The sequence below is a fragment of the Pomacea canaliculata genome, linkage group LG10, assembly GCF_003073045.1.
Source record: "Pomacea canaliculata isolate SZHN2017 linkage group LG10, ASM307304v1, whole genome shotgun sequence".
Classification (NCBI taxonomy): domain Eukaryota; kingdom Metazoa; phylum Mollusca; class Gastropoda; order Architaenioglossa; family Ampullariidae; genus Pomacea; species Pomacea canaliculata.
Window position 1 is genome coordinate 3,283,030 of NC_037599.1, and position 14,433 is coordinate 3,297,462.

The 14,433-nt window shown below is 36.6% G+C and overlaps 1 protein-coding gene across 2 annotated transcripts; it reads left to right on the forward strand.

The window, feature by feature from the left end:
• Positions 1–68: 68 nt before the first annotated feature.
• On the forward strand, positions 69–14,414 carry LOC112574455 (transcriptional regulatory protein AlgP-like). Of its 2 annotated transcripts, none has more exons than XM_025255539.1 (8): positions 69–366; positions 1,273–1,440; positions 2,191–2,287; positions 2,979–3,148; positions 4,194–4,331; positions 5,571–5,837; positions 6,220–6,493; positions 6,923–14,414. In XM_025255539.1, the coding sequence occupies exons 1-8, from the start codon at positions 199–201 to the stop codon at positions 6,976–6,978; spliced, it is 1,338 nt and encodes a 445-aa protein (XP_025111324.1). In that variant the 5' UTR covers positions 69–198; the 3' UTR covers positions 6,979–14,414. The 2 variants fall into 2 exon arrangements, with proteins under 2 accessions (XP_025111324.1, XP_025111323.1); XM_025255538.1 differs by having other exon boundaries at positions 71–366; positions 1,270–1,440.
• Positions 14,415–14,433: the final 19 nt, after the last annotated feature.

A 14,433-nucleotide genomic window follows, 5' to 3' on the forward strand; every position in this document is an offset into this window, starting at 1 on the left:
CCTGTTTGTAGAATCGAGTTTGAATTTATTTATTATCAGTAAGTCTACAATACGCAATATTTGATGACGTGGACAGCAAGCGACGTCAGCACGAAATCTTCAAAGATTAGTGGCCGAAGCAGTTCGCCCCAGCTAGTTGTGTAGTCCATATTTTGCTGTCTTACGCGACATACAAAGTGTGTTTCTTCCAACAGAAGCATGGAATTGTCAGAAGTTGTGTCAGCAAATGTGGCTTTACCTGTACTAGGTGTTGTTATCTTTGCATTATTTGTTTTTACATATGGCTTTAAATCTCCACCCCAGCCACCAAGCTTCGATTTCGAGGATGAAAGAAAACAGAATCAGAAAAGAGGAAAGAAAGGAAAGGTTTGTGCAAAATAACTCACATATGTTAATGCACATGATTTAGAATTAGATGAATGCATCATGTTTCATCAGTTGTTAAAAACGATTTCTTGTACTTTCAACGCAGGATTCAAATCAACAATAGTGTGTCACAGCCTTGACATACCTTTAAATTGGTTCTAATATTATTTTATATATACAGCATAAGAAGAGCGTTAAAATTTCGACGTTCCTTTTATTATATAAGATCATTGCTGCATATTATAGTCACAACATAGGAACATCGAGAGCAAAGCTAACTAAAGATCTGATGGCTTTAGAGTGAAGCTACACTACGTTACCACGTCACAATCTGCGAAGTGCAGGCAGAAACGTGTTCTGTATGAGCAGGTTTACGTTTTAGTTTATATTCTTGCAGTTCTTAATGCTGGTTATGGTATACGTGACCATTAGCGGCAGAACCTCATTTTATTCAGAAAATATTTTTTTCTTGATAAAATTACAAAAACAAACCTCTCTCTGTGCTTGCCTAAAAAGGGGAGTGAAAGTGCTTATACTGATATGGTAATGTTGGCGAAAAAGCAACAGCTGCCTCATTGCTAAGGTAATTCTTGAGGATGAACCAGTTCTTTGGCAGTGGTAACAAACTTGTTTTGCTGTAGATATCATTGCAAACTAATTTGCATAGTTTAAGATGGAGTAAATGGTGTTGGGGTAGGTTGGATTTTGTGTTAGCGATGACATGACTAAGATTATTAACTTTAGGGGGAAATATTGCAAGTACTTATTTAAGTATAGTGACTGTAACAGGTGTTTGATTAATAAAGCACGGGTGCTGGAAAACAATATTTGTATTTACCTTTACGTGCCTACATGCTTTTGCACACTGCTGTGTATTTTATGTAAATTCCCAAATATGTACAGCAGCTAAAAGGCCAAACAAATGGGCATGTTGTTGCTGAGGTGCATGAGGAGACTGGCTCCAAACCACCCACTCCGAAAGTGACCAAACCTTCACCTAAAGCAAAACCCTCTGATGGAAAATCACCCAAGACAGAGACTGCTACTCCCAAGACTGAAGGAAAGAAAGAGAAGGTAAGGTATAACTGTTTTGTTTATTTTACTTTACATGAGAGAAAGAGTTTGTGCATGTGAGAGTGTTTGTGCACACAAATGTGCACTTTTACACGCATGCAGGAAATGTTGATGCATTTTGCTTTTCTGCTGAGTAATAACTAGTTTTATCCAGACGTTGCTTATACTTAGAGCAGTAAAATAGAGACAGATTTAACATGCTGGGCCTGAATTATAACTACAGACATCATGCAAGATTTTGTTTAATTTGAATTAATGCAACAGTGTTTGGAATTTATTACACGAGGTGCAGTGGGTTAAAGCGTATGCTTGTAGGTATATTGGGCTTGCATAGTATGGGTGACTTATTGATTTTTGTCAGTGACCTGACAGGTGTTTTTCTACTTTTTTTCCAGTTATTGCTTTTTTCAGGATGTACTCATTGTTGGACTTTTTTTTTTTGTCTTTATCATTAAAGATTTTAGAGTTGTTTTATTATTCACTACAAAGTGGCACTGATTAAAATTTTCCAGTAACCTGCACTTTTTACAACTTCACTAGCTTTACCTTGTAAATCTAGCACATTTTTAGAAACTTTTTTTTCTTTCTTTTTAGGTAAAAGAGTTGGTGAGGGCTTTTATTTATTGTTTTGATCAGTTATGTGAGAGTTGTCTTATTTCTTTATTAGGTGTTTAATACTCATAAAAACTTGAGCTTATAGTTGAGACCTATATGTGCACATGTAGAATTCAATTAACACATTATTTGCAGTCAAAGAAAGTTGCCATTGATGTGCAAGATGAAGTCAAGACAAAGGGGGGAAGCTCTGCATCAACGGGCAAGGGAAAAAGGACAGAGGAAGAGGATGGTAGAGTACCACATTACCAGCTTGAAGCCACTTACTTTCACAGTATTCATTTATTCATCTAAAAGTTCCATCATTATCATATGATAGTTTACTCTGGATAGGGGAACAAGATTATAAACATGTTTTTTCAGAAATTTTTCTCAAAACCATTATAAGTTTGGCATCTTTTAGAGAATTCTTCTTCTTGTTCCTAATCACCCCCAGTGGAGCATAAGGCTGCAACTACACCACACGGTTTCTGTAGCAGAGGTCTGTTTACAGGGTGGGGTTGCTAGCCCCACGCCCATCCCTCCTCCTTTATCCAGGCTTGGGACCAGCAGGTTATCCGGGGGGGTTTCCAGGCATAGTTATCTTTTAGAGAATATTGATCATTAATGCTGTTCATTAGTACTGTTTAGTATTTTTATTTGTCATTACACAAAGTACAACATTGGAAACCTATTGACCTCACATCTTGCAAATAGGAATTGCCTTTTATTTTTTTTAGAGAGAAAGAGAGTGCATTAAAAATTCTTGGAAAAAAAAATGCAGAAATTTGGTGCATGATTAAGTGAACTAAGTGATTTTAGATTTAAAGGGGCTGATCTTAAACATTTAATTTAACATTTATTTTATTTTTTTTATTATAAACTTACTTTTAATGTATGTGAGCATAAACATATCAGGCAAGTGCAGTTTGTTTTGCTGCCAGGTCAATGGGAGACCCAGCGATCACGCAAAGACAAGAAGCAGAAGCCCAAGAAAGATGAGAAAACAGGGAAAGTTGACTCAGATGAACGCAGAAAGAGTGAGGAGATGGAGTTGGACAATGGGAGTGCACCTGCTGATCAGAAGACCAAGAAAAAGAAGAAAGTGTCTAAGGTTGGTCTTGTGAGAAACAGTTGATGACCATTATGAAAAATCAGGTTTCTGTGCTGCGGACTCAAATTGTTGAGAATGAGCTGAATTGAGCTGGGGATCTAGCAGGCTACCTAGTTTTTGGTACATGCTATATATAAACTGTGATCAACTTTTCACTGAATAGAAAGGAAAGGGGGGGAAAAGGCCTCTTAAAGAAATTATGGCAGATGAAGCTGTGAAAGTTGACGCTGGGTGAAAATTCTGTATGCACAGGGATTACCTCCCTTTCAGGCACACCCTTTACTTCACATTTTAGTCACTTTAGGAATATGTGTTACCAAAGTATAAAAATCAGATGTTTACATTATCAATTACTGTCATTATAGAAGAAATTAACTGTTCTTACCTTAAGCAATAGAGTGTTCTTTTAGAAAATTCACACGTGAGATGACACAAATCTGTTTGAGTTAGGGCTGCAGGGTAAACTTGGTATGTTATTAAGTCACTATGGTAAGTTTAAATCATCCTAAAGTGAATAATGATTATCCAGAATGTGGGGCATTGCAAGATACATAAGATTTCTAAGGACTTTGCCACCCCATACTGTTGGAAAAGCATAGGTCATAGCTTCTTATTGATATGTTTTGTGTGCTTCACCACAAAAAATTATATTTGGAAAAGATTGGATATCCTGTCATTATATTTATACTAAGAAAAGTAACTTGTAGAGAAATGAGTTTCTAAATGCAACATTTTATTTGCCAGTAACTAAACCTAGATTAAGTCCCTCTTTTGACAAAATTGTTAAAGGTCCAGTGGGATGCAATTTTTTTCTAATGATAGAGTAAAGCTCAGTGCAATCTGAGTAGATACCCACCTTCCATTGTCAATATGTATGCACAGAAAAGAGGTGAACAACATAGACATGAGGCATGTACATGGATGCACACTGATTGTGAAGGCTTCAGCCAATGGGAGAGCTGAAACCATAAGCTAATTAGGCATATGTATGTACCAACATGACATTGTGAGCTTAAACCTTTAAACATTTATTATCATTTCACAGGCCAAGCCAGTTGAGGAACCCAAAATTGAACCAGTTCGGGCAGTTTTTACAGGAGAAGCTGCTGCATCACCTGAAGCAATCAAGATAGACGTAGAGAAACCAATGTCAGCCTCTGGTGTTCAGGATCGTGTGACTGAGGTATAACTTATCTATCTTTCAGGTTTTTTTTTTGAGTGGTTATATTCTTGTAAACTTGATATATCCAGCAAAAACATGCAATAATTTGTTGGATATTTTAGTTGGTGGTTTTTGTTTATTATTTTTGAATTAGTATATATATATATTACGGAAATCTACTTTCTATTATTGATCATTCAAAAACTACAGACCAGAATCTAATCACAATTTTCTTGATAGTACTTGAAGGTATTGTCCTGTAGTGGTTCATGCTCACACAGAAGGTGATGATATTTGGGGGCTTTACCAGTCATCATTTCACAAGTTGTAAAACACGGACTGCTTTAGTTCAAGTGATGAACAATCTCTAGAATGCACCTAGCCATGATGCCTGTCTTCAGCACTTCTCTGCAATGTTTGATACCATTGACCATGTGGGTTAATGTGGACTGCTTTCAATGGCTTTTGGGGTTTAGTGCTCAGTTGGCTCAAATGATACATCATGTACAGTTGGTGACTATTGGAAACATTAGGGCTATCACTGCTTTCCTTAGGTGTGGTTTTCCTTAGGGTTCCATATTAGTGTAAGTTCTGTTTAATAAATTCAGCCATTAGGTTCCATTATTTGATTTTACGGTCATCTTTGTCATCCCTCTGCGGATGACTCTCAGTTATATAATTCTGCTGCTTTTCTAGTCTCACTGGTCTTGTTGAGGGTATTACATGCTGTTATGAACAAGTGGAAGCATGGAAAGGAAGAGTGATAACACTGAGTTTATGCTGATTAATACAAAGCATAAACTGCACAACAGTAGTAGTATTTTCACTCTCGTTTTCAAAATATCTGATAGTATTTTCTGATTCCGTCTTTAACATTGGTGTGTTCTTAAACGCAACTGACATTGGACATATACATCAACCAGCGTTGTAAAATATGAGACCTTCACCTACCACATAGAAGATTTATCAGTATTTGTCTCTAGATGTGGCCAGCAATCTGTAGTGTCACACATTCTCTCCAGAGTGAATTACTGTAATGCAGTTCATACTGGCTTACCTGATGTGCAGCTGAACAAACTTTGTTATATCCAGAACCATGCTGCTCACTTTGGTATTGTTATTCTCGTGTTTGGCAATGTCTAGAGCATACACAGCTTTAGAAATACTGCATCAGTTTAGGTTTTGTGAATGTGTTATGATTTTATTTAGAGTTATGAGGAGCTTAACGGATAACCCATTATTTTTACTCACTACATTCAGGAATTTGAGGTGAGTCAGAGTAAGAAGAACAAAAAGAAAGAGAAGAAAACTATCCCAGTTGCCACAGCAGTTGCAGTTACCCCCCAGGCCACAAATAAAGATGCTGCACAGGCCACAACAAAAGATTCAAAAGATACTAGTTCTATTCGCAAAGCCAAAGTGGACCAGGCAAAGGAAGTTTTGCCTCCAGCAGAGGTAAAGCCTGCCACTAGTCCAAAGAAAAAGAAAGGGAAAAGTGACTCTGGTGATACTGGAGTTTCTGCTCAGGTTGGTACAGTTTGTTTTGGAAGGCTTAGTGTCGTAACAAAACCTGGCAGTGCCAGCAATTTAACTGGTGTCCATCCTTATGGCAAACTAATAAAACTTGTAAATGATACAAACTCTTCTAGAAAAATAGACTTTTATATGAAACTTTTAGAGCCTTTGCTGATTTTTACATCCCTTTTTCATGTTGCTGCTGCAAAAAACCTCCCATGCAGTTCTGAAGTAAGAATAGTTGATTGGTGACATTGATTTCCAGGTGCAAAGTATATAACTGAGGATCTGATGTCCTCATCGTGTGCACATGATCAGAAATTTAGTTTTTAGAGTTGACCCATGAAATACTTGATTATTTTTTTTTTTTTTTTTTTATTTTTCTATTTTCCAGCAAGCAAAGGAGGAGCATGTCATGAACGTAAAACCAGCTGAAGACATCAAAGCTGCAGAACCCATCAAAGTAAAGGCCACAAAGTCAGAGAAAAACAAGGTTTCTGCTAGCAAGCCTGCAGCTGCATCAAAAAGCCAGGCTTCTGCCACAGTAGAAACAAAGCCTGCTGCTGCTTTAGAAAGCAGAGCTCCTCCACCAGAGACCGCTACCACGGAGCCTTCAGCAACCAAGCCTGTTGCTCCAGTGAGCTTTGATGAGTTGGGAGGTTCATCAGGTATAGGATTTTCTTTTTGTAGAAATTTTTTATCACCACTGGCCACTCTTAGCATTTGAATTTTCCATACTCTACCCAGGAGTGGCGAAGTTCTAAAAATTTGTTTTTTTAATTCCAATAATGATCATTGTTAACCACTTGGGGCCAGGTGCCCAGTTGTGCAGACTAGCTGCTTACACCTAGCAATTATTTAAAATGCTCATAAAATATCAGTAACATAGCTGAGTGCCAAGTGTTAGCACCCAGCTCTCGTGACTGTGTTAGCTATGTTCATGAAAGATCATTTCTTTTGCTACATCTGGCTGCATTAGGTGGCTTTGGGGCTGGTTTCACTGGTATAGAAAGAGTGAGTGTGAAAGTGGGTTGGGGTAGGAAAACATTTTACGTCCAGAAAAAAAACCATCTTATCTTTTATAAATTTTATTTCAGATTCTTGGACAGAGGCTCCCAAGAGTAAGAAGAAAAGACCAAGAAGGGAGAACTAGAGGGAGAGTGCCTATGATGATATGTGTTGAGCCTGTGTGTGCACTGTGGGACCATGGTCTAGTACTCTTTTAAATATACTGCTCTGTGTGTGTTCTTAATACCAGAAATAATAAGGTGTTCTTGCTCATGATGGCCATGTTGCCATCTTTATTTTAAGTCCATGGCAAAATTACGTTAAGAACATTTTTCTTATCGGTGCATCAAATATTGATCATGTAAGACAAACACCTTGCAGCAATGGTTCTTGTTTGATGAATAGCAGTTTTCACTAGCATGGATATTTCTGTTAAAATTAGGTCATGTTATTTGTTAGGGATTTTTTGTTTGGTGAAGTGTTGGTAAATAATAGTCACAAATGCAAGTTGTGAAAGTGGAGTGGGTGGAGAGAAATTTATGCCACTGTCACAAAGACTTTTTTTAACAGAAGAACAAGAATAACAAAAACTTGATAACCAACCACATTCCTATTATTTCAGATAAGCTGGGCTGTTGGTAAAATTGTATGTGAAAGGTTTTACATGGTAGAAAACTTGAGGACCATATCCACACATTATGGGTAGCGTCTACTGTGAAAAATATCTTGATTGATGCTGAAAGGTTTCTGCTAGATGTAGTTGTGTACATGGTTGTTTCTGAGGTCACTGCCTCAATCCAGCTGGACATTAAACTGATATAACACACTTGCTTGTCGCAGCAAGTATCTTTGTGAATAGTACAATGTTACATGTATGTGTGATATCTCAGGGCAGAGGGATAGCTGTTCATGTGACCTCCCTAGAGTTAACTCCCTGTCTCTGCATCTTGCAGAGGTTTGTTTTGTGCATCTGTAGCTCGCTTCTTTTATGCACACACACACACACATATATATATCTAATATGTATTGACAGTAATTTTGTGTGTAATGTGTGCTGTGGTATAACACTGTTTGACTGTTGATAACCACTTCATTCAAAAATCTGTAAAAGGCAGCGACACATGTTCGGCTTTTGAGCACAGTTTGGTGGCTTAGAGATAAACTTACAAAATTGTCTGATTATATAGTACTGATGATGCTTTTAATAGGATTTTGATATGGCTGGGGATGTATTTTATCAAATCAGAAGTCATCTAAACATGTTTGACTGCTAGGCCTTTTTCCTGTGGATTTGTGCCTAGCATAGAGACTTTTATATTGATTTTTATTTCATGCTTCATTTTGCTTTTTGTTGTTTTGGATTTTTTTGGCACCATTCATACACCATTCCTTTGTGGGTGACATCTTTGACTATCATATGGGTGATGTTTTGAGGGGGGGTTGGGTTTTGTTTTGTGTTTTTTTGGGGGGGGGGGATCAGTTTCCTTTCTCTCTGATAATTAGTTTTTCTTTGGTGGAGGTAGAAGGAAAACTGAATGTGCATGCTTTTCTTTTATTTTTTTTCATTGCCATCTCAAAAGGGTTGCATAGCAGCAGCTTACCAGTTTAAAGAGCACCTGTAACCTAAAGCTGTGCAAAAAGTTGGTCAGCAGTGCAGAAGGTTTCTAGCCAAATAAATTTTGTTTTTTATTGGTTTGCATCAGTATGATTGCTGCCTCGCAAGAACTGCACCGAACTTCTTTGCTGTCTCAGTCTTGTTTTGATATTCTTTGCTGTTAAAAAATATCTAGTCATCTAGTAGCATAAGTCTTGCTCATTCTGACTCATTTACATCTGTAAATCATTGGCTGAGAACAGAGATGTCACATCAACACTGGTCATTACATAAAATTTTATGCATGCGTGTCTCAATCACTTTCTGTATATTGTTTCATTACATGACTAACAAAAATTATTATTGTTATTGTAGGATAAAAATCAAGATCTAAAACAAAATTTCTTGTGCTTAAAAATGTACCTGTTTTTGTTTTTAAGCCCACTTATATAAAGGAAATATCATGGCCCTAATCCTTTTTTGTTCCAAAGCACTTTTTCCCCAGCTTTCACATTCAGGAACTCTTCCCGTCTTCACAACTCTTGCATCGTGAGTTTGATTTTAACTGCTACCCCTCCAGTTATTACAGCCCTCCTCCTTACAGTTCTCTATAGTATATATATTTAAAATATATTTTATCATGTGATTGTTTAATTACAGGCATGTGCCATACTCTTCTTTTTCGGTTTTTACTAATTTAAATAATTCAACAAAAAAATTTTAGTGATTTTTAAACATTTACCTTTTGGGGCAGAGAACCTTTTGTTTCAGAATTTTTGAAGGCTAGTTTTGACCTGCTCATTTTATAAAGTCTGTATGATTGTATAGGTGCCTCTTTGGTATCATTAAGGGAGAGAGAGCAGAAAACAGGGGTCACAGCATATTGTTTTCAGCTGAAGACAGCGCCTTTTTTTTTTTTTGCGTTTTTTTCTTTTTTTAGTCAGAAAAGTCCTAACCATTTCTTCAATAGATTGTGCACATTCCAGTACATTATGCACTCACCAGCTCAGAAGGCAGTTTATTTTGTGTATTTTTTACATTTTTTTTTTTTTTTTATCATCCCATAAAGTTACATTTGTTAAGCACTTTTGATGCTGCTAATTTTATTTGGCTTTTGTCATATCCAGATTGTGTGATGAGCATAAATTTTCTTGTAAACACTTACATAATTTAGACTTGTTTTTAAAAATTAGATTTCTTGTTTGGGTTATGGGTTTAATTTTGTTGCAGACATTTTTCCACTGTATCCTTCCAGTGGAGCACTTTATCCAAATTTTATCGTTTTTGTGTCTTTTCAGCAACTCTTAATTTCCTGGGGGAAAAAACTTTAAATGATTTATAAATGCTTGCTTGTGCACTGTTCTTCCAAGAATTTGACAAGAGTGTATGTGATGAGTATATATACATGTGTATGTTTTCTTTCCTTTTTTTATTCTACATTTTACCTTTGTTATAGCTACCCAGCAAAGAAAAAAAACCTCCCATTAAAAAAACAAAAACACAAATAAGCTTGTCTTGTAAAAACACATTTTGTGAACAATCACATGCAAAGCTTGGATTCTGGGAATAGAGATCATCACATGGGTTTTTTTATGGTAGATTGTTGGAGTAACATTGTAACATCAAGTACTCAGAAGTATGTAGATATTTTCTCTTTGCTTGTTTAAAAAAAAAAATTGTGAACTCTATTTGATAGGCTTTTGGTCTGTTGTAATCATTGCATCATCACAAACTGTATCATCAGTGGCAGGTATGTGGTGCAGGCATGGTGAAGTCAGATTTGTGAGGATGTTGCAGTGGCAATATTTACAGGACTTGTCAACTGTTAACATTGCAGCACCAAGGAATGCTACAGAAAAAAGAATTGAGTATATTTTTGCAGAATACGTGAGCTGTCATTTCTGTTAACTCCCAATTCCAACCTCTACAGGGCATTAGAGGCACAGCAGAATGATAGCAGTCTTCTGAAACCCTTGGGTTGTGCTTGACAAATGGTGGATCTGTTTACAAGTGTATGAGCGGATCTACTAATGAGGGCAAGGTCACAGAATGGTTTGTGGTTACGGAGTCATTCACAAATTGTGTGAACTGCAGGATATGTGGTGTAAGTGGTCGTGAGTGCAGGAAAGGGTGGCATCATAAAATGGTAGACTACTGGATTTAATACTGTCATATGATAGTAGTGATTGCAATATAGAGTGTGCCGGGATCCTTTTCCTGAGTCTGCAGTGTCTCTCGGTCTCTGTGATTCAGGAAGACTTTTTGTGCATTTAATTCATGACCTCTGTATCTGCTTTATCAATTGATGATGACCGTATTTTTGTGCATCTGTTAAGAAACTTGCCAGAAGAGGTAAACGTGACCAGAAGAGTTAATTCCCACAACTGTATTTTGTCTCCTACTGTAAATGTTTTAAGTGCCAAATATGTGAACTAGAAATGTATTGGTATCCTGTTTGTTCACTATAATAAGAGCACACTTATTTCTTCATTCATACTTTGAATGTCAGTTCTGAGCATACAGTGCTATGTATTATGCAGGTGTTTTTGTAAATGTGCAAATGTTGGATCACTGGAATTTTTTTTTCCCTCAAATTGTTAGTAGAGAGACACAAAGAAGACCAAGCTGTGTCAAATCTTTAGCAGAGAGACACAAAGACAACCAAGCTGTGTTACTTCAGAAAGCTGCATCTTATGTTTTTCTTGGCACACTGAGGCTCTGGAAAGTTCTGAGTGCCTTCAATTCTTCAGAGGTGTTCCTGAATATTGTAAAACAGTTAAGGTGGTGTAGAAGATAATTACTTTGGCAGCTCATTAGCTGTTCACTTTCGCTGTGCTTTTGGGAGTTTTGTAATATATCTCTGCTGCAAATGCAATTTGTTCTAATGCAGAAAATCTTGAAAATATATTAGCATTTCTCTGAATGTGTTAAGTGAGGTAGTAATTCATTGTCCAGTATTCTGAATAACTATGTGAAACATGGACTGGGTGCCAAAATTGTGCCTGTCCATGCTGAACAAGTGTCTCCATAGTGATGACAGCAGGGTTCTTTGCTTCCTATAGGTTACGTGATATTTGTGTAGAGGCTGCTTTGGGAACGCAGCCAGTGCCAACCATAATAGTTGAATGTGTCTTCCATGCACTCAGCAGGTCTAATAAGCAAAGGTTGTGTTGTTCTCTGTGTACAGTTAAATCTTTTGTGAGTGTGGTCTGAAACTGTTGTCTCCTGGTGTATGTGCATGTCAGTGCAAGTTTGTTGAGCAATTACGATAATCAGGTTTAACCGATAAGATTCTGGTTTATTGAAAAAAAAGAAGGAAAACATTTACTGATATTAAGTCACTGGCTGCTGCTAGCATTAAGCCTTGTCTTGTGATGCGAACAGGGTACATCGCCAGATCTATTCTACCTGCTTGATTGAGATAATTTTTGGAGAATGTTATATATACATTTGTGCATTTGATCGCTTAGCTGAAAATAACACCATAGTATAAAATTTATGCTACTGAAGTTGGTTTCTGCTGCTGCGCATGGGAGTTGTCTTCCATATTTACTGGCTAAGGAAGGCTTGCCATGGCTTTCGGGCCAAGTAGGATTGTTTTATTTCCCATAAACTTTTATTTCTAGCTGTTTGGAAACTTTTTTACAGACTTTTGAATAGGGTTTTCAGACACGATTTCAAGAGATGTGAGTTTTTTTGTTTGTTGTTTTTTTTTTTCCTATTCCAGCTAGTTTTATGTCATGACAAGTAACAGTCTGAAGCGTGCGATTGAGGACTGTTTATTTCTTTTTTTCCTCTGTGCTAGAAAATGGGTGCTGATGAATGCATCAATTTAGGGCAATTTCTAGATAGCAAGGCATGTGTTCTGCAAGAACTTAAAGGTTAACAACTTTAAACTATACAGGGTAAACACAAACTAATCCGACCAGACTTTCCTGTTAGAAAGATTTTATGCTGTCACGCTGTTCAGTTTGGGAGAACTCTCATAAACATGTAGCTTCAGTTCTAGCTTGCTTTTTTCATCAAAGAGCTTTGTGCACACCTTTCAGTTTCTATACTGCCATCTTTACAAAGCTAAGCCTTAAACTAGGAAGATCTGCAAAAGGAAAGTTTGGGGGTCAGTGTTTTTCAGAAACAGTAGCCCGTACCAATGAAGTTTCAGTTGTGCCAACACTTTTGCAAATGGTTTCTGTCTCTTCCACTGTCATCAGAAAAGGATTTTACTTGGACTTACTGAAATCTGCTTAAGGCATTTTGTGATCACTTTCAAATTGCTGGATTTGTTTGCATTTTAATATGCCTGTATAAAATGCTTCCAAGCGCATCAGCAGTAAACAATCCTTTTTATATTGCTACATTTTGTGTTGGTCTTATTGCCTTCATTTGGCCAAACTTCATGAGTAAGGGTTGGGGTCATTCAATAGCCAAGAGCATACGTTGCAGATGTAAAAAAAAATAATTAGTTTTTTTAAAATCAATAAATTATCTGCAAAAATTATGAAGTGTTTTCTTTAATAGAAAATTTTTTTTTAGCCTTTTGATGGAGATAGCTGTGTTGATTTGTTATTGATGACTTTTAAGTCAATGCAGCACAAGCCTTTTAAAATGGCATATTTTGAATTTTCCTCTTACCCTCTTTCCGATGCATAGAATACCAATCATTTGGCTCTTTACCATTCTAATGACTTTGATGTTAGATTTATATTTATTATACAGTGTTCTTGGATGAGCAATAATATTGACAAAAGATGGATTGACTATTTTTGCATGTGTATCATGAATGTTTCCTATTTTGGAGGTAGGGACCCTTTTACCTTTTTTTTTTTTTGATGGGGGGGTTTATATTTTTATTCTAACATAATATGGCAGATTTCAGACAAAAACACCTGCAGCTAGTCTTTATTGTCGCATATGATTTGTTCCATATTCGCAAAGAAACCTTGCCCTTTTAAGATCCTGTTGAGAGACAAAGAAAGCAGTTGAAGATGTTTGTAAACTGCATTCTTTTGAGAGTACTTCAAGATTGCTTTTATTCTGTTTAAGATTTATAGTAGCCTATGTTCTAAGCCTAGATGAGTTTTGCTTCTCTAAGTGTCTGAGAAGGTGAAGAGAGGATTGTTTTGTATCAGGTAGTGATGCATTTATCTTGGCCCCATGCATTGATACATGCTTGCAGCAACTGCGTTCAGTTACTGGAACACCGAGAGCCAGTTTCATCACAAGCTGGTTGCGAGATCGACGCGTTAAAACCTGGCAATACCATGAGGTCTACCACATGACTGCTATTACATTTGAGCAGGGATTGTGGTTAAGGGATGCAGTTTAAGGGGTGGGAGAAACAAGTGCTGCAATATTCTGTAGTGGGGAAAAATTTTTTTGTGCTGAAACATGCATGCAAAATAGCTATTTTTTCACTTTTCAGATGTAAATTAGTTTGCTCAGCATTTTTTAGCTGTTTCACATTTTATTAGTTTCTTTGTGTGGAAGATTAGTTAAAGCTGCTGTTTTTTAACAAAAGAAAATTTGTTCATATATTAACTTGAAGATTTGACCTTTTTATTTTTTTATTATTATTTATAGTGATTTTCAACTTAGTATAAATAGATATTTTAGGAAAAACATTGAAGATGGTGCATGTCATTGCTGAAGACAACATGGTGCATTGAAGATTTGGATTTTAGGCAAGATTCAAAGAAACACTTTCATATTTAAGAGATTCTTTATGTTGCATTTTTGGCATTTGGCTATATTTTCTTGTAATAATGTGGTGTTGGGCGTGCAAATGTGTTCTGGTCTGAATGCAGGTCTGAAATTGTCCCATCTATGCCTTTTAGAGATGTTTTATTCACATTGTCGCTTTAATTACATCCTTAAAGTGTCATGTATGTAGTTTGTGCAATGCATATATTTTTCTGCCAGATGTGCAACTTGTTCTACATGTTTGGCTGATTGATTGAAGTCAGAATAAAGCTCTATATTTTATGAAACATTTGCAGCATGATAGAT